The sequence below is a fragment of the Oncorhynchus tshawytscha genome, linkage group LG11 (genome assembly GCF_018296145.1).
Source record: "Oncorhynchus tshawytscha isolate Ot180627B linkage group LG11, Otsh_v2.0, whole genome shotgun sequence".
NCBI classification, from domain to species: domain Eukaryota; kingdom Metazoa; phylum Chordata; class Actinopteri; order Salmoniformes; family Salmonidae; genus Oncorhynchus; species Oncorhynchus tshawytscha.
In genome coordinates, this window is record NC_056439.1 from 2,058,292 (window position 1) to 2,079,295 (window position 21,004).

A 21,004-nucleotide genomic window follows, 5' to 3' on the forward strand; every position below is an offset into this window, starting at 1 on the left:
GATGGGGAATGTCAGAGCGGCATAGACTAAGATACAGTAGAATAGGATAGAATACAGTACATACATAACAGATGGGGAATGTCAGAGCGGCATAGACTAAGACACAGTAGAATAGGATAGAATACAGTACATACATAACAGATGGGGAATGTCAGAGCGGCATAGACTAAGATACAGTAGAATAGGATAGAATACAGTACATACATAACAGATGGGGAATGTCAGAGCGGCATAGACTAAGATACAGTAGAATAGGATAGAATACAGTACATACATAACAGATGGGGAATGTCAGAGCGGCATAGACTAAGATACAGTAGAATAGGATAGAATACAGTACATACATAACAGATGGGGAATGTCAGAGCGGCATAGACTAAGACACAGTAGAATAGGATAGAATACAGTACATACATAACAGATGGGGAATGTCAGAGCGGCATAGACTAAGACACAGTAGAATAGGATAGAATACAGTACATGCATAACAGATGGGGAATGCAAAATATGTGAACATTATTAAAGTGACTAGTGTTCCATTATTAAAGTGGCCAGTGATTTAAAGTCTATGTATATGTGCCTCACCGAGTGGAGTCTGAAATTCGCACCAGCAGATATACTTTTGAGGAGATGGGAAAAGTTGCCCATGCTACATCAATGGGCTGCGCGGTGCATTCTGGGCCGATTCTGGGACAAATTTGTTGGATACGTTCCCAACCAGCAGACTGCCGTTGGATTCCTATCTCCTTTCTCTAATCTCTATGACAACGGCACCATGCAATGCACTCTGGACTAAAGAGGCAGGCAAATGGGAAAAATGTGCTAGGCCCTCCATTAAATTACACATTTCTAGAGGTAGGAATATCACAGAAATATGATCAGAATTATGACTTCGGCCAGTATTGAAATCTGACATGTATGATAGACATTTCGGCGATCTAAAAGTCGTATTCCTATTAACTTCCAGTGTAGTGAGAGTGACTTTAACGCGGTGCTACTTCATGCGAGACGGATTTCTGCCTGCTTGAATGGCAATAATGGCAATGAAATCATGAAATGACACAGGGAATCGATAGAACATCACTCAGAGATGCACGAAAACAATATAACATTCAAAATGGGTGAACTTTTCCTTTAATTAGAGGTAGATAGAGCCGGATGAATGTGCTTCATTATCTGTCTGAAGGTGTGTGTGTGTGTGTGTGTGTGTGTGTGTGTGTGTGTGTGTGTGTGTTGGGTTACAGGTTAGGGTTAAGGGTTAAGGGCCAATAGGATTTTGAATGGAAATTAATTGTAGATCCCCGTGAAGATAGAAGAACAAAACGCGTGTGTGTGTGTGTGTGTGTGTGTGTGTGTGTGTGTGTGGGGAACAAGTGGCCGAGGCACCTGAGTAGGGGATAAGAATAACCTGCAGAAGTGCCATTATTCAGGGTGGATTGATAACTTCTTTCAACATTGACTCGATGTCTAGCTTAGATGGTTTACATTATGGTGCAGTAGCACTGCCAAAAACACATTTCTGTGCGTGCGTCCGTACCTGCAGCATGAGTGCGTGTGGCGAGTGGACGAAGATGGAGGCATTGTCCTTGGGGTAGGACTCCAGGCACAGCTGAGCGTCAGTGGCGCGGGGGTTGTAGGAGAAGGAAATGCAGGAGGACAGCTTGCCGTCGTACAGTAGGGTCTTGTGGTGCTCAGCAAACAGGAGGTCACTCTCAGCCTTGTACTTGAACGTGCCCTGAGAGAGACGGCAGAGAGGTCAAATCAATTAACAGGAAGGAGACTTGAGTGTGACTTTCATTTATATTTTTCTGTTCGGTTTAAACCTTACACACTACTAGTGATCGTCTGTAGTGTATCTTGAAATAATTCATGATAGGAGAAAGGAGGAAGATCCACAATCATTAATGTTTCACATCAAATTGATGAGTGCAGACCTTCCTTGTTTGATCTATTGGGTATCCAAATGTCAGGGCGTTTTGGAATAGTGGGACTACTGAATACTGCATGATGACTGGGCTTTGCCTCTACATACCTTGTAACCAGGCCCCAGCTGGTAGATGGCCAGGATCTGGGCTGCACTGAGGGCCTCGCCAAACAGATACACCGCCCCCATTTGACCACAGAACACACGGTCGGCGTCCGCCGTCTCTGACGAACCCAGGAAACACTTGTCGAAAGTCTGACGGGAGGAAACAAGGAAGGAGAAATGAACAGGCGCTAATAAAGAGAACTATGACAACTCAAACAGCATGAATGAGTGTGAATCAACACACCATCGGCATACAGATAACATACAGGAGGGAACAGATGAATAGAAATGTATGTTTCTTAGAGCATGTGTAAATAGGCAGGGGATGAGCTTAGCATTGTTATCAAGGAGGGAGCGGTATCTCAATCAGCCATATCTACTGTAGGGTATCGAGGCCCTCTGTGACACTGTCACGCCAAGAGGATTACATTAGAAAAGCATCTTCATTTGGCTAAAACTGACATGAGAATCTTGTCTTCCACACGAGAGAGCGAGAGAAAAATAATTCTTCCCTGTTACAGACCCAGTTCCATCCATGTGAGGAGACCGAGAGGCAGAGAGAGAGAGAGAGAGCGGCAGAGAGAGAGAGAGCGAGGCAGAGAGAGAGAGAGGCATGGGGAGAGAGCGAGGCAGAGAGAGAGAGAGAGGCAGAGAGAGAGAGAGCGAGCGAGGCAGAGAGAGAGAGAGAGAGGCAGAGAGAGAGAGAGGCAGAGAGAGAGAGGCAGAGAGAGAGAGGCAGAGAGAGAGAGAGAGAGAGAGAGAGAGAGAGAGAGGCAGAGAGAGAGAGAGAGAGAGAGAGAGAGAGAGAGAGAGAGAGAGAGAGAGAGAGAGAGAGAGAGAGAGAGAGAGGCAGAGAGATAAAGAGAGAGAGGCAGAGAGATAAAGAGAGAGAGGCAGAGAGATAAAGAGAGTGGTTTCACCCCTGAGCCCTCTGTCAGCTGAGACAGTGATTATATCAATCAATCAGAAATAGTGGGGCCTGTGGGGAGGTGCTGTCCTCTTCTAACAACCTGTACTGCAGTAACAATGGTTCTCTGTGGTATATCAATCACAACATAAACCATACGTCTTTGTGTGGAAACTTTTTTATGCAAAGCACAATGGTTCAAATTGAAGAGTTCTGGATGGACAGCTGCAAGGCTTTCTTGTTGATTTATTGATGACTTCAGAGAAATGTTTTGATTGAAAACTGGCATCAAAATATACTTTTGGTTACACACATGCATAACAACCACTACCACAACTTCTAGGTTCAGCAATATCCCATAACACAGCATAGATGGGTAAGAATGGTTGTGTGAGAGTAGAGGTTTGTGGTTACTACAGGAATAACATTATAACAACGATGATCAGTATAGTATGGATTGATTGCTACTTACGTCGCTGGTGTTGACGAACCAGGTGATTTCTCCGTAGGAGGCGAGCTCTCCATTGACGTAGCAGCTGATCTCACTGTTCTTCCAGCGGTTGTAGACGTGAACGATGGTCACCATGTACCACTGAAACAACAACACACAACAACTTAACCACCATGGTCACCATGTACCACTGAAACAACAACCACCATGGTCACCATGTACCACTGAAACAACAACACACAACAACTTAACCACCATGGTCACCATGTACCACTGAAACAACAACCACCATGGTCACCATGTACCACTGAAACAACAACACACAACAACTTAACCACCACGGTCACCATGTACCACTGAAACAACAACACAGAACAACTTAACCACCACGGTCACCATGTACCACTGAAACAACAACACAGAACAACTTAACCACCACGGTCACCATGTACCACTGAAACAACAACACATAACAACTTAACCACCATGGTCAGCATGTACCACTGAAACAACAACCACCATGGTCACCATGTACCACTGAAACAACAACACAGAACAACTTAACCACCATGGTCACCATCTACCACTGAAACAACAACCACCATGGTCACCATGTACCTGAAACAACAACACAGAACAACTTAACCACCATGGTCACCATGTACCACTGAAACAACAACACAGAACAACTTAACCACCACGGTCACCATGTACCACTGAAACAACAACCACCATGGTCACCATGTAACAAAGAAAGACACACAACAACTTACCCACCATGGTCACCATGTACCACTCACTGAAAGACAAACCAACAACTTAACCACCATGGTCACCAAGTAACAAAGAAAGACACACAACAACTTAACCACCATGGTCACCATGTACCACTGAAACAACAACACAGAACAACAACCACCATGGTCACCATGTACCACTGAAACAACAACCACCATGGTCACCATTAACAAAGAAAGACACACAACAACTTAATCACCATGGTCACCATGTACCACTGAAAGACAACAACTTAACCACCATGGTCACCATGTACCACTGAAACAACAACAACTTAACCACCATGGTCACCATGTACCACTCACTGAAAGACAAACAACAACTTAACCACCATGGTCACCATGCCCCACTGAAACAACAACTTAACCACCATGGTCACCATGTACCACTGAAAGACACACAACAACTTAACCACCATGGCCACCATGTACCACTCACTGAAAGACAAACCAACAACTTAACCACCATGGTCACCATGTACCACTCACTGAAAGACAAACCAACAACTTAACCACCATGGTCGCCATGTACCACTCAGTGAAAGACAAACCAACAACTTAACCACCATGGTCGCCATGTACCACTGAAACAACAACTTAACCACCATGGCCACCATGTACCACTCACTGAAAGACAAACCAACAACTTAACCACCATGGTCGCCATGTACCACTGAAACAACAACTTAACCACCATGGTCGCCATGTACCACTGAAACAACTTAACCACCATGGTCACCATGTACTACTGAAACAACAACAACTTGACCACCATGGTCGCCATGTACCACTGAAACAACAACAACTTAACCACCATGGTCGCCATGTACCACTGAAACAACAACAACTTAACCACCATGGCCGCCATGTACCACTGAAACAACAACAACTTAACCACCATGGTCGCCATGTACCACTGAAACAACAACAACTTAACCACCATGGCCGCCATGTACCACTGAAACAACAACTTAACCACCATGGTCGCCATGTACCACTGAAACAACAACAACTTAACCACCATGGTCGCCATGTACCACTGAAACAACAACAACTTAACCACCATGGTCGCCATGTACCACTGAACCAACAACTTAACCACCATGGTCGCCATGTACCACTGAACCAACAACAACTTAACCACCATGGTTGCCATGTACCACTGAAACAACAACAACTTAACCACAGCACTAGAATGAGATTATATTTCTATGACACCCTAAACACCTCACCAGTTTCACACATTTTTGTTGTTATTGTTATGTTTTAAATTATAATTTAATTTACAACAATGGTAATGAAGTTACTAACAAGATACAGTGAATAATAGGCTATGTTATCATGAGTTTCACATTGGCAGCAGCAGACTGCAAACCCCCAAAAAAAGCATTGGCCAGCCTTAATTTAGCCTGATTCCTGGCTGCCTTCACAGAGTTACCCTTATGAGACATGGGACATCGCCGATCAGCTCCTAAACCCCTTGGGCTACAATCCCACCTACATCGGCTGCTCAGATTTCTGTCAGACATTGGAAGAATCCAGTGAAATAGGTTATTAGAGTTACCAGGCAGACAGCTTGGGAGATAAGACCGAATGTGGAATAGAGGCCGAAAGATAGAATGAGGTTCTGAGTCTGAGGAGGAAGTAGAGTAGCGTTGTTCCACTCCGGGGGATAACGAGTTTTAATTGGCCAGGGGCACCATGGATCTCACCAATGCTGTTGGGCTTGACTGGGTCTGGGTGCTATGGTCTGGCTGTGTGTCGTGCCCCATTACATCATCCCTCTCTCTTGTTCCTGCTATCCTTTTTTCACTTTTCTGCTCTGACAATACTGGCCCCCAGAGGAAGGACTAAATGACTATGCTTCATCCCAAAGGGCCTAGACAAGAGGGAAGTGTATATGTACTATGCCTGCGTACAATTTGTTGTCTGTGTGTCCTATGCGAAAGAGAACATGTTTGTGTGTCCTACTTAGCACGTGTTTCTATGTTTTATGAGTGCTAGGTTTGTGTGTGTGCGTCTCCCACAGGGCCGTGTCTGTCTGTCGGCCGGCCTCGCCGTCTGCCTACCTTCTGTGGTTTGAAGTCATATTTCACACAGTGCTGGAATCCCTTCCCCTTGGACTTCAACGAGGTCACAATCAAACAGCCGCCCACAAAGTGTGCAGAGTATCCCAGACCTTTGTTGGTGCGAAAACTACAGGAAGAGAGGGAAGAAAAAAGAAAAAGAAACAGATTTCAGTTAGTGAGCGCGCCGGCTCACTTTAACACAGCCTAACACTCAAGGGCAGACGGGGGTTGAGACAAGTCAACCTGCCAATAAATCATTCAAACATACAAATTTTAAAAACACTTTGAAAGCGGAGGAGAGACAGAGATGGCGAAAGCCTCAATCATTTGTCAACTTCACAACAAATTCCCATTTGTGGTTGTCTGTGTTCTGAGCGATCAGGGGCCCCGGCGGTCGCTGTGTGTGATTTAGTGAACTAATCTCTTTTAAAAAGGGCAGAGTCTGAAGTAGTTTTACTACAGACTTTTCTGCCTCCAGCTGGCTGGCTGTGTGTGATTGGTTATCACTTTCAGAAGGCCCACCAAACAGAAGGCCCACCAAATCCCGGCACATCAATTAGATTTTTTGACAGAAATTAATTATCGGCTGAAAATAGGAACGAGTGAGGCACTGATTTACTGTCCCTGAGAGAGGGAGGGAAGAATGGAGAGAGGAAAGAGTAAGGGGAGAGAGAGAGAGAGGAGAGAGTAAGGGGAGAGAGGAGAGCGAGAGAGGGGAGAGAGAGGAGAGAGTAAGGGGAGAGAAAGAGAGAGAGGAGAGAGAAAGAGCGAGAAGGATGAGAGAGAGAGAAGGAAGAGAGTGGTAAATGGAAACGGAGAGGCATTGCATCAATATGCCTACTTCATCTGGTAATGTGTGTGTGTGTGTGTGTGTGTGTGTGTGTATTAAGCCTCTATTTGATGTCAGTTTTTTTTACAATTTGGGAATGACTTCATCCTACAATTTTGATGAACAAGGGGAAAATATCAAATAGCTTTCCTTGGCGTCCAAATACAGTACACACACACAAAGAGAACTAAGGGATGAGCCAGATTCTATTTGAATACACCTGAATAATATCAGATTATCCACACAAAATTTATGCATGGGTATCTCAAGTCAGGATATGAGTAGAGATGTCATTTGCATAGAGAAGGAGAACAAATCAAGCAGCAGTAAGTTGTGTCAGTGTTAGCGTGGGTGTACGAGACGGACGACATTAGTCGGTGGCTACAGACTGACTGGTCAACAAACCCCAATGATTCGCCATTTAGGATGCAAGGTGATTCCTAGTCAGTCTGCAGTCGCCGAGTGCAGTGGAGTTCATCTCCAACATGGACGCCTGGTGTATGTAACTCACCAGTACAGGTAAGGCTTGTCCTTGTCAACATTGATGTTGTTGATTGGATCCATGCGGAGCCACGTGTGGAAGGTGAATCCACTCTGGTACGGCCATTTGGCTATAGGGGGCAGAGCTATAGCCTGTGAGGAGACAAACGGTGAGCTCAATGAGTTGAGAAAGAATGTTTTAGAAATAGGATAGTGTGACCTAGACTACAGTGGGTCCAACAAGGAAGGGATGGAGTTGTTCATGTGTGTGTCTATCCAGAGGGCTTCCTGCCTCATTAGCCAGATTCACAGCAAGGGGAAGACGTGTGCTTCGTGCTCAGTCTCCGCTGCACACACACCAATCACAGACCCTCTTATGGCGGCCCAGAGCTCACCCTCACCAAAGGGCACCGTCACCATGGCAATGAAAGGGTACACAGAGATATACAGTCCACACACACTCTCTCTCTCTACATACAATGTGAGTGTTCCAGACAGCAATTGTAAGACAAAATGTGAGCAGACATGATTCTCTCTATAGTTAGCTATCTAACCCAGGTACTGTACAGTCAAATGTACCATGGCCACGTACAGGTGTAGACAGCATTCAGGTGAGACATTGAGAAAATAGTGAAGGGTAAAGGTCCTAGAAGGAGATACACAGTTAAAACGTAGCATACACAAGGCTATGACGTCGTCCTTTATGAAAACTTAGCTGACATCGCCTAAGATATGAGATCATAGCTGAGACTTCGTCTGATAAGTTGTCATCCTTCATTACTTTGAAGACGTCAGCAAGAGCATCTTAACTGAGTTAGTGAAGCTAAGTCCACACTTTTAAACCCATTGATACCAGGAAGTGTATTAGCAAACTGCTCTATTTTAAGAGAGGGGTATAACAGAACATTCCCAGGGGACTTATATGTTATTCTTTCACTCACTAAATCACATGGCTGGCTGGCTGAATGGCTGAATAGATTAAAAAAAAGGTATTGGAAAAAGCAGCTTAGGGATTGCTGCTATGAGAAGGAAGGGGTGAGAATGAGTTCGGAGACTGCTAGGAGCATTAGAATGAAGGGAGGAGAAGAACAGAGGGAAGCCGGCTAGGAGCATTTAGAATGAAGGGAGGAGAAGAACAGAGGGAAGACTGCTAGGAGCATTAGAATGAAGGGAGGAGGAGAGCAGAGGGAAGACGGCTAGGAGCATTAGAATGAAGGGAGGAGAAGAACAGAGGGAAGACTGCTAGGAGCATTAGAATGAAGGGAGGAGGAGAACAGAGGGAAGCCGGCTAGGAGCATTTAGAATGAAGGGAGGAGAAGAACAGAGGGAAGACTGCTAGGAGCATTAGAATGAAGGGAGGAGGAGAGCAGAGGGAAGACGGCTAGGAGCATTAGAATGAAGGGAGGAGGAGAACAGAGGGAAGACTGCTAGGAGCATTAGAATGAAGGGAGGAGGAGAACAGAGGGAAGACGGCTAGGAGCATTAGAATGAAGGGAGGAGAAGGAGAACAGAGGGAAGACTGCTAGGAGCATTAGAATGAAGGGAGGAGAAGAACAGAGGGAAGACTGCTAGGAGCATTAGAATGAAGGGAGGAGAAGAACAGAGGGAAGACGGCTAGGAGCATTAGAATGAAGGGAGGAGAAGGAGAACAGAGGGAAGACTGCTAGGAGCATTAGAATGAAGGGAGGAGAAGGAGAACAGAGGGAAGACTGCTAGGAGCATTAGAATGAAGGGAGGAGAAGAACAGAGGGAAGACTGCTAGGAGCATTAGAATGAAGGGAGGAGAAGAACAGAGGGAAGACAGCTAGGAGCATTAGAATGAAGGGAGGAGAAGGAGAACAGAGGGAAGACTGCTAGGAGCATTAGAATGAAGGGAGGAGAAGAACAGAGGGAAGACGGCTAGGAGCATTAGAATGAAGGGAGGAGAAGAACAGAGGGAAGACGGCTAGGAGCATTAGAATGAAGGGAGGAGAAGAACAGAGGGAAGATGGCTAGGAGCATTAGAATGAAGGGAGGAGAAGAACAGAGGGAAGACGGCTAGGAGCATTAGAATGAAGGGAGGAGAAGAACAGAGGGAAGACTGCTAGGAGCATTAGAATGAAGGGAGGAGAAGAACAGAGGGCAGACGGCTAGGAGCATTAGAATGAAGGGATGAGAAGGAGAACAGAGGGAAGACTGCTAGGAGCATTAGAATGAAGGACTGCGAAGAATAAAGGGAAGACTGCTAGGAGCATTAGAATGAAGGGATGAGAAGGAGAACAGAGGGAAGACTGCTAGGAGCATTAGAATGAAGGGAGGAGAACAGAGGGAAGACTGCTAGGAGCATTAGAATGAAGGGAGGAGGGGGAGAACAGAGGGAAGACTGCTAGGAGCATTAGAATGAAGGGAGGAGAACAGAGGGCAGATGGCTAGGAGCATTAGAATGAAGGGAGGAGAAGAACAGAGGGAAGACTGCTAGGAGCATTAGAATGAAGGGAGGAGAACAGAGGGAAGACTGCTAGGAGCATTAGAATGAAGGGAGGAGAACAGAGGGAAGACTGCTAGGAGCATTAGAATGAAGGGAGGAGAACAGAGGGAAGACTGCTAGGAGCATTAGAATGAAGGGAGGAGAACAGAGGGAAGACTGCTAGGAGCATTAGAATGAAGGGAGGAGAACAGAGGGAAGACTATTAGGAGCATTAGAATGAAGGGAGGAGAAGAACAGAGGGAAGACTGCTAGGAGCATTAGAATGAAGGGAGGAGAAGAACAGAGGGAAGACTGCTAGGAGCATTAGAATGAAGGGAGGAGAAGAACAGAGGGCAGATGGCTAGGAGCATTAGAATGAAGGGATGAGAACAGAGGGAAGACTGCTAGGAGCATTAGAATGAAGGGATGAGAACAGAGGGAAGACTGCTAGGAGCATTAGAATGAAGGGAGGAGAACAGAGGGAAGACTGCTAGGAGCATTAGAATGAAGGGAGGAGAACAGAGGGAAGACTATTAGGAGCATTAGAATGAAGGGAGGAGAACAGAGGGAAGACGGCTAGGAGCATTAGAATGAAGGGAGGAGAAGGAGAACAGAGGAGGATTAGCTAGCATCTGTGCTCCTCCTCTCTTCCCATGCTGCTTATTCAACACACACACAGAAACACAGTATGACCCAAGCTACATATGGTTGGTAAAACCTTGGCATTATAGGATATAGAAGCCAAGATATGGTGCTGGGTCAGAGCTTATAGTCAATTCAGGATGCATTATCTTAGTTATTGCTAATGTGTCCGGCCTTGGATCATGTGGGAAGTCGAGCACAAGAGGATGTAGCCCATTTAGAAGCTATCCAGAGGTGCTGTAAATACCACTACCTTACCGTAGACACCGTGTTCACAGAGACTCATACCAGTCACTATAAGTCTGACAACTTTTACCTTACATAGTGCACTACTTGAACAGTGCTTAGGGGAATAGTGTCGTACCAGGTGTAGCGTCAGACTGTAGTCTAGTTGGGTGGTGAGTACTACACCGTCTTCTAACGATCAGTCAGTCAGAGACTCCGGTATACATGTGGGGGTGTATTGGAGTTGTCACTGTACTCACAGCAGCACTCTTCCCTGGGAAGCTGAAGAAGGAGTCAGGTCCGTTCCGGTGGGCCATGCTCCTCAGGACAGACAGCAGCTTCACCGCATGGGGAGGCTGGAGGGAAGAACACGCACAAGATGAGAGGCCACAGACTTTGAGGAGGGTGCACCGCATACACAAGTACTTTAATGTAAAGCCACAGTGCAGTCGGGAGAGTATTCAGACACCTTCCCTGTTCCCACATTGTTACGTTACAGCCTTATTCTAAGATTGATGAAATACAAAAAATCCTCATCACCTCCACACACAATACCCCATAATGACAAAGCAAAAACAGGTTTTTATGCATTTTTGCAAATGTATTACAAATACAAATCTTATTTACATAAGTATTCAGAACCTTCACTATGAGACTCATTTGGGCTCCGGTGCATCCGGGTTCCGTTGATCATCCTTGAGATGTTTCTACAACTCGTTTGGATTCCACCGGTTGTAAAAATCAATTGATTGGACATGATTTGGAAAGGCACACACCTGTCTATATAAGGTCCCACAGCTGACAGTACATGTCAGAGCAAAAACCAAGCCATGAAGTGGATGGAATTGTCTGTAGAGCTCCGAGACAGGATTGTGTCGAGGCATAGATCTGGGGAAGGGTACCAAAAAAATGTCTGCAGCATTGAAGGTCCCCAAGAACACAGTAGCCTCCATAATTCTTAAATGGAAGAAGTTTTGAACCACTAAGACTCTTCCTAGAGCTGGCCCACCTGGCCAAACTGAGAAATCGGGGGAGAAGGGCCTTGGTCAGGGAGGTGAACAAGAACCCCGATGGTCACTCTGACAGAGCTCTAGAGTTCCTCTGTGGAGATGGGAGAAATTTCCAGAAGGACAACCATCTCTTCCGCACTCCACCAATCAGCCCTTTATGGTAGAGTGGCCAGACGGAAGCCACTCCTCAGTAAAAAAGGCACATGACAGCCCGCTTTGAGTTTGGAAAAAGGCACCTAAATGACCATGAGAAACAAGATTCTTTGGTCTGATGAAATTGAACTCTTTGGCCTGAATGCCAAGCGCCAAGTCTTGAGGAAACCTGGCACCATCCCTGAGTTGAAGCATGGTGGTGGCAGTGTCATGCTGTGGGGACGTTTTTCAGTGGCAGGGACTGGGAGACTAGTCAGGATCGAGGGATAGATGAACGGAGCAGAGAGATCCTTGACGAAAACCTGCTACAGACGGCTCAGGACCTCAGACACACAGCCAAGACAACGCAGGAATGGCTTCGGGACAGGTCTGAATGTCCTTGAGTGGCCCAGCCAGAGTCCGGACGTAAACCTGAACGATCTCTGGAGAGACCTGAAAATAGCTGTGCAGCGACGCTGCATCCAACCTGACAGAGCTTGAGAGGATCTACAGAGAAGAATGGGAGAACCTCCCCAAAGAAAGGTGTGCCAAGCTTGTAGCGTCAAACTCATGAAGACTCGAGGCTGTAATCGCTGCCATAGGTGATTCAACAAAGTACTGAGTGAAGGATCTGAATACTTATGCATATGTGATTCTTTTTCATACTTTTTCTAAAATGTCTAAAAACCTATTTTTGCTTTGCCATTAAGGGATATTGTGTGTAGATTGAGGAGGAAAAAAACCCATTGAATCCATTTTAAAATAAAATTTTAAAATCCATTTTAAAATAAGGTGGCAACGTAACAAAATGTGGAAAAAGGCCAGGGGGTCTGAATACTTCCTGAACGCACCGTACATGTTCAGGTTCACAGGCAGGTAAGCAAGCAAAACAAACAACACACCAACATCTCCACAACTACAGAGTCCAGGTCTATTTTCTGCTTCTCTATATTGACCTCTACTAACCAAGTCAACATCTTGTTGAGAACTCGCTAGAGACATTATACTGAGGATGCAGTAGTTCTGTTGATCTACTTTACATTCCCGTTGATGCTGCAAGGTCACCCGGTTCAGATCAGAGCCCACGGAACCGTGATCAACGTTGATAAACTTCCATAATATATTGATGAGCTTTTCTTCCGACAAGGCCTCTGTCAATTTAATTTCTGTGGAGGCGGCAGTCAGCATATCACACTGTGTGTCACTCTGTTCAAATCATGTGAGGGAGAGACTCTTGATAGACGCATCATCTCTTGCCAACCCCCTCACATAATATTTCACAGAGCTAGCAAAGTGTCTGTGTGTGTCTGTGTGTGTGTGTGTAGGGGGTGGACTGAAATGGAGAAGCACAAAAGCAGATTGCCCCCATTTCGTTGACAATCTGATTTCACACTGATCAATGGGCCTCCCCTCTCTCAATGGTGCAGGGACTCAGTGGATAATTCATGGTACAACCTACTAGATCTGCTGTTTTTACACAAGGGCTACTGTACTGTACTGACTCCACCCTGCTAGGCAAGACTGTCCAGGCTGTCTTCCACTGTTACTGTACTGACTCCACCCTGCTAGGCAAGACTGTCTTCCCACTGTACTGACTCCACCCTGCTAGGCAAGACTGTCTTCCCACTGTACTGACTCCACCCTGCTAGGCAAGACTGTCTTCCCACTGTACTGACTCCACCCTGCTAGGCAAGCCTGTCCAGGCTGTCTTCCCACTGTACTGACTCTTCCCACTGTCTTCCCACTGTACTGACTCCACCCTGCTAGGCAAGACTGTCCTGGCTGTCTTCCACTGTTACAGTACTGACTCCACCCTGCTAGGCAAGACTGTCCAGGCTGTCTTCCCACTGTACTGACTCCACCCTGCTAGGCAAGCCTGTCCAGGCTGTCTTCCCACTGTACTGACTCCACCCTGCTAGGCAAGCCTGTCCAGGCTGTCTTCCCACTGTACTGTACTGTTTCCACCCTGCTAGGCAAACCTGTCCAGGCTGTCTTCCCACTGTACTGTACTGTTTCCACCCTGCTAGGCAAGACTGTCCTGGCTGTCTTCCCACTGTACTGACTCCACCCTGCTAGGCAAGACTGTCCAGGCTGTCTTCCCACTGTACTGTACTGTTTCCACCCTGCTAGGCAAGACTGTCCAGGCTGTCTTCCCACTGTACTGTACTGTTTCCACCCTGCTAGGCAAGACTGTCCAGGCTGTCTTCCCACTGTACTGTACTGTTTCCACCCTGCTAGGCAAGACTGTCCAGGCTGTCTTCCCACTGTACTGTACTGTACTGATTCCACCCTGCTAGGCAAGACTGTCCAGGCTGTCTTCCCACTGTACTGTACTGTTTCCACCCTGCTAGGCAAGACTGTCCAGGCTGTCTTCCCACTGTACTGTACTGTTTCCACCCTGCTAGGCAAGACTGTCCAGGCTGTCTTCCCACTGTACTGTACTGTTTCCACCCTGCTAGGCAAGACTGTCCAGGCTGTCTTCCCACTGTACTGTACTGCCTCCACCCTGCTAGGCAAGACTGTCCAGGCTGTCTTCCCACTGTACTGTACTGTTTCCACCCTGCTAGGCAAGACTGTCCAGGCTGTCTTCCCACTGTACTGCCTCCACCCTGCTAGGCAAGACTGTCCAGGCTGTCTTCCACTGTTACAGTACTGACTCCACCCTGCTAGGCAAGACTGTCCAGGCTGTCTTCCACTGTACTGTACTGCCTCCACCCTGCTAGGCAAGACTGTCCAGGCTGTCTTCCACTGTTACTGTACTGACTCCACCCTGCTAGGCAAGACTGACCAGGCTGTCTTCCACTGTTACTGTACTGACTCCACCCTGCTAGGCAAGACTGTCCAGGCTGTCTTCCACTGTTACAGTACTGACTCCACCCTGCTAGGCAAGACTGTCCAGGCTGTCTTCCCACTGTACTGCCTCCACCCTGCTAGGCAAGACTGTCCAGGCTGTCTTCCACTGTTACAGTACTGACTCCACCCTGCTAGGCAAGACTGTCCAGGCTGTCTTCCACTGTACTGTACTGACTCCACCCTGCTAGGCAAGACTGACCAGGCTGTCTTCCACTGTTACTGTACTGACTCCACCCTGCTAGGCAAGACTGTCCAGGCTGTCTTCCACTGTTACAGTACTGACTCCACCCTGCTAGGCAAGACTGTCCAGGCTGTCTTCCCACTGTACTGCCTCCACCCTGCTAGGCAAGACTGTCCAGGCTGTCTTCCACTGTTACAGTACTGACTTCACCCTGCTAGGCAAGACTGTCCAGGCTGTCTTCCACTGTACTGTACTGACTCCACCCTGCTAGGCAAGACTGTCCAGGCTGTCTTCCCACTGTACTGACGCCACCCTGCTAGGCAAGACTGCCCAGGCTGTCTACTGTTACTGTACTGCCTCCACCCTGCTAGGCAAGACTGTCCAGGCTGTCTTCCACTGTACTGTACTGCCTCCACCCTGCTAGGCAAGACTGTCCAGGCTGTCTTCCACTGTACTGTACTGCCTCCACCCTGCTAGGCAAGACTGTCCAGGCTGTCTTCCACTGTACTGTACTGCCTCCACCCTGCTAGGCAAGACTGTCCAGGCTGTCTTCCACTGTACTGTACTGACTCCACCCTGCTAGGCAAGACTGTCCAGGCTGTCTTCCCACTGTACTGACTCCACCCTGCTAGGCAAGACTGTCCAGGCTGTCTTCCCACTGTACTGACACCACCCTGCTAGGCAAGACTGTCCAGGCTGTCTTCCCACTGTACTGACTCCACCCTGCTAGGCAAGACCGTCCAGGCTGTCTTGGTGTAAAACTACAAAACCCAGGTTGGAAAACAAATTCTTCTTCTACTTTATAATCACTAATGTATCTTAAGTATAGATACTATTTTTAACTAATGATAGTACTATCCTATTTATGTTCAACTGTTAAATGTGTGTGTTTTAATTCCAAACACTGATCTAAGATCAGTTTACCCTCTCCTTAAATCGTAACATTACCCAGTAGAAGGTAGAATGATAAAACTGCCTTCATAAATCAGAGCTAAGAGGCAACTTCCTCCTCAAGTTATTACACATGAACAATGCAGTAATGTTTTTTGGATTAGCCCAATAGACAGCGATGGTATGTCTGCACTACACAGTGTGATGTATGGTACCAGAGCACAGAGAGGCTAAAAGGACGTGTACAGGCCACCAGTTGAAGTGTTGCTAGCACATTCCCCATACTCTCTACAAGACAAATATGACAGGGCGGTACGGTATGAAGGTTAGACTAGTTGCGTTACCCATTGGCCTTTCTCTCCTTGCAGTTTGCTGAAGAACAACTTCAGCTCCTTGACTGTGATGCTGTAGCTGGCCAGCACCCCTAGCATGTCCACCATCAGGTCTGGAAGAGGGAAGGGACACACACAGGTTAAACATGACATATGTTTAGAGGGGAAACTGACAAGTTCATACCCTAACAATGGACTTGAACAGAGTCCAAGTGAAAAGCAAAACACATACAGAGGGATGTTCCAGAACCTCTATAACCAAAGAAACATTGTTGTGTGACCTCATGTTACTTGACTCATAAAACATTTTATGGATTGATTACAAATAGACCAAAAACACTTCACACTAAAGAGGACATCGAAAAAGACTTAAATCAGATATTCAGCACTTAAAATACTATGCAAACCAAATCACCTTTTATTTGTTGAGTACACATATTTTCATGTTATCGCAAATGTGGAGAAATTCTATGCCATTCCCCATCAATGTGTTTTTTGATTGTTTTATTTCACCTTTATTTCACCAGGTAGGCCAGTTGAGAACAAGTTCTCATTTACAACTGTGACCTGGCCAAGATAAAGCAAAGCAGTGAGACACAAACAACACAGAGTTACACATGGAATAAACAAGCGTACAGTCAATAACACAATAGAAATAAAAAATAAAGTCTACATACTGTGTGCAAATGGCATAAGGAGGTAAGGCAATAAATAGGCATTAGTAGCGAAGTAATTACAATTTAGCAAATTAACACTGGAATGATAGATGTGCAAGTAGAAATACTGGTATGCAAAAGAGCAGAAAAGTAAATAAAAACAATATGGGGATGAGGTAGGTAGATTGGATGGGCTATTTACAGATGGGCTGTGTACAGCAGCAGAGATCGGTAAGCTGCTCAGATAGTTGATGTTTAAAGTTAGTGAGGGAAATATAAGTCTCCAGCTACAGCAAATTTTGCAATTCGTTCTAGTCATTGGTAGCAGAGAACTGGAAGGAAAGGTGGCCAAAAGAGGTGTTGGCTTTGGGGATGACCAGTGTTGGAGGCTATTTTATAAATGACATCGCCGAAGTCGAGGATTGGTAGGATAGTCAGTTTTACTAGGGTATGTTTGGCGACGTGAGTGAAGGAGGCTTTGTAGCAAAATAGAAAGCAGATTCTAGATTTAATTTTGGATTGGAGGTGTTTAAGATGAGTCTGGAAGGAGAGTTTATAGTCTAGCCAGACACCTAGGTATTTGTAATTGTCCACATATTCTAGGTCAGAACCGTCCAGAGTAGTGAAGCTAATCGGGCAGGCAGGTGCGGGCAGTGAACGGTTGAAAAGCATGCATTTAGTTTTACTAGCATTTAAGAGCAGTTGGAGGCCACGGAAGGAGTGTTTTATGGCATTGCTGCTCATTTGGAGGTTTGTTAACACAGTGTCCAAAGAAGGGCCAGATGTACACAGAATGGTGTCGTCTGCGTAGAGATGTATCAGGGAATCACCAGCAGCAAGAGCGACATCGTTGAAAAATACAGAGAAAAGAGTCGGCCCGAGAATTGAACCCTGTGGTACCCCCATAGAGACTGCCAGAGGTCCGGACAACAGGCCCTCCGATTTGACACACTGAACTCTATCTGAGAAGTAGTTGGTGAACTAGGCGAGGTAGTCATTTGAGAAACCAAGGCTATTGAGTCTGCCGATAAGAATACGGTGATTGACAGTCGAAAGCCTTGGCCAGGTCGATGAAGACCAGCTCGGAAACCGGATTGCACAGCGGAGAAGGTACAGTGGGATTCGAAATGGTCAGTGATCTGTTTATTAACTTGGCTTTCAAAGACTTTAGAAAGGCAGGGCAGGATGGATATAGGTCTATATCGGTTTGGGTCTAGGGTGTCTCCCCCTTTGAAGAGGGGGATGAACGCAGCAGCTATCCAATCTTTAGGGATCTCGGACGATACGAAAGAGGTTGAACAGACTGGTAATAGGGGTTGCAACAATGGAGGTGGATCATTTTAGAAAGAGAGGGTCCAGATTGTCTAGCCCAGCTGATTTGTACAGGTCCAGGTTTTTTTTTCCTGACTGACAGCGTGTATTGGTTCCTGACTTCCCTGAAAATGTGCATATCGCGGGGACTATTCGATGCTATTGCAGTCCGCCACAGGATGTTTTTGTGCTGGTCGAGGGCAGTCAGGTCTGGAGTGAACCAAGGGCTAAACCTGTTCTTAGTTCTACATTTTTTGAAAGGGGCATGCTTATTTAAGATGAGGAAATTACTTTTAAAGAACGACAAGGCATCCTCGGATGACGAGATGAGGTTAATATCCTTCCAGGATACCCGGGCCAGGTCGATTAGAAAGGCCTGCTCGTGGAAGTGTTTTAGTGAGCGTTTGAAAGTGATGACGGGTGGTCAAACCACGAACCCATAGAGGATGCAGGAAATGAGGCAGTAATCGCTGAGATCCTGATTGAAAACAGTAGAGGTGTATTTGGAGGGCAAGTTGGTCAGGATAATATCCATGAGGGTGCCCATGTTTACAGGTTTAGGTTTGTACCTGGTGGGTTCCTTGATAATTTGTGTGAGATTGAGGGCATCTAGTTTAGAATGTAGGACTGCCGGGGTGTTAAGCATATCCCAGTTTAGGTCACCGAATGAACTCTGAAGATAGATGGGGAGCAATCAATTCACATATGGTGTCCAGGGCACAGCTGGGAGTTTGAGGGTCTATAATAGGGGGCAACAGCGAGAGACTTATTTCTGGAGAGAATAATTGTTTTAATTAGAAGCTCAAACTGTTTGGGCATAGACCTGGAAAGTATGACAGAACTTTGCAAGCTATCTCCGCAGTAGATTGCAATTCCTCCCCATTTGTCAGTTCTATCTTGACAGAAAATGTGACAGTTGGGGATGGAAATCTCTGAATTTTTGGTGACCTTCCTAAGCCAGGATTCAGACATGGCAAGGACATCAGGGTTGGCAGAGTGTGCTAAAGCAGTGAGTAAAACAAACTTAGGGAGGAGGCTTCTGATGTTAACATGCATGAAACCAAGGCTTTTCAGTTACAGAAGTCAACAAATGAGAGTGCCTGGGGACACGCAGGGCCTGGGTTGACCTTCACTTCACCCGAGGAACAAAGTAGTAGGATGAGGGTACAGCTAAAGGCTATCAAAACTGGTTGTCTAGTGCGTTGGGGACAGAGAATAAAAGGACCAGATTTCTGGGCATGGTAGAACAGATTCAGGGTATAAATGTACAGACAGGGGTATGGTGGGGTGCGGGTACAGTGGAGGTAAACCCAGGCACTGAGTGATGATAAGAGAGGTTGCATCTCTGGATGCGCTAGTTATGCTGGGTGAGGTCACCGCATGTGTGGGAGGTGGGACAAAGGAGGTATCTGAGGCATGTTGAGTGGGACTAGGTGCTCCGCAGTAAACTAAAACAATGATAACTATCCTAAACAACAATATACAAGGCATATTGACATTTGAGAAAGACATAATGCAAGGGATAAAGCAATCAAAAGGTGTTGATTAGGAGATCTAGCTAAGACAACAACGGGTAAGACAACAACAGCTAATCCGCTAAGACAACAACAACAGGTAAAAAGGTGATGAATAGGCAGAGAGGGTCAGTTAGCTACACACAGGGTCTGAGTTCGAGGCTGGGGCCAACAGATGAACAAAACATAAACAAAATGGAGTACAGTGATTAATGAACAGTCCAGCAGGCATCAGCTATGTAGCCAAGTGACCATAGGGTCCAGTGAACAGCAGTAGATGAAACAGGGAAGCCGCTGGGTAGTCGTTACTACCTAGCAAGCGGGAGACACGGCGTTTAAAGTTAGCAGGCCGGGGCTAGTAGAAGCGCCTGCTCAGACATCCGGTAAAGGCCGGTTGAGGGCACAGCAGATGGAGTTACGTCGGCAGACCAGTCATGGTGGAACGGCAGGGCTCCTTATCGACAAAGGGTCCAGGCCAGTTTTGCGAAAGAGGTAATGTAGTTGTAGTAATTTTGTTTGATAGCCGGGAGATGCGCCTGGCTCGCGGTTAACTGGTGCTAGCTTCGGGACAGGGGCGTTAGCCACTATAGCCACTCGGTAGCAGCGATGATCCGATGCAAAGGTCGGGGGGGGGGAATAGAACATCTCTTCTCTGTTCACTGAGATGAAAATGGTCCTCCATGGCATTAGCCAGTAATGTGTATTGATTGGCTGTACACTCCCCCTGGCATTCAGCCTATAATAAGACACATTACTGGCTAATGCCATGGAGGACCATTTTCATCTCAGTGAACAGAGAGATGTTTTATAGCCTCCCAGAGCGACCTGGGGCATCAGAGGACTGACACACACCAGCCATGGAAGGAGAGGCAGAGAGGCCGTCTGATTTAACAGCCTAATGCCCGTTTCACACTACTGAGCCAAGCCGAGTTAAAACATATTGCAATGCCCTGGTTACACCATAATTGCCGGAGACGTGCTGAAAGGACAACGTGAAAAGAAAATATCAGAGTAAGTGCAGTCGGTTCGGGTTGGCACATTAGTGTAAAAAGAGTCTCTGTCGGTCTGGCCTGAACTACATGTTCATGTTGACTGGCTTTGTCTGTCTGGCCTGGACTGCATGTCCATGTTCCCTGGGTTTGTCTGTCCGTCTATCTGTCTGTCCTTGGACTGCATGTTCATGTTCCTTGGCTTTGTCTGTCTGGCCTGGACTGCATGTTCATGGTCCCTGGATTTGTCTGTCCGTCTG

General features: G+C 46.5%; 1 protein-coding gene across 4 annotated transcripts in view; it reads right to left on the bottom strand.

Annotated features, from left to right (window-relative positions):
• LOC112237328 (lipopolysaccharide-responsive and beige-like anchor protein) overlaps positions 1-21,004 on the bottom strand; it is a 338,807-nt gene that overhangs the window by 268,434 nt on the left and 49,369 nt on the right. For all 4 annotated transcript variants that reach the window (XM_042329672.1, XM_042329673.1, XM_042329670.1 and 1 more), the window contains exons 4-10: positions 16,287-16,387; positions 11,136-11,231; positions 7,594-7,715; positions 6,254-6,380; positions 3,409-3,528; positions 2,033-2,179; positions 1,538-1,735 (exon numbers count right to left, since the gene is read on the bottom strand). In XM_042329672.1, coding sequence (XP_042185606.1) covers positions 1,538-1,735; positions 2,033-2,179; positions 3,409-3,528; positions 6,254-6,380; positions 7,594-7,715; positions 11,136-11,231; positions 16,287-16,387 — 911 coding nt within the window. The remainder of the gene's footprint in view (positions 1-1,537; positions 1,736-2,032; positions 2,180-3,408; positions 3,529-6,253; positions 6,381-7,593; positions 7,716-11,135; positions 11,232-16,286; positions 16,388-21,004) is intronic.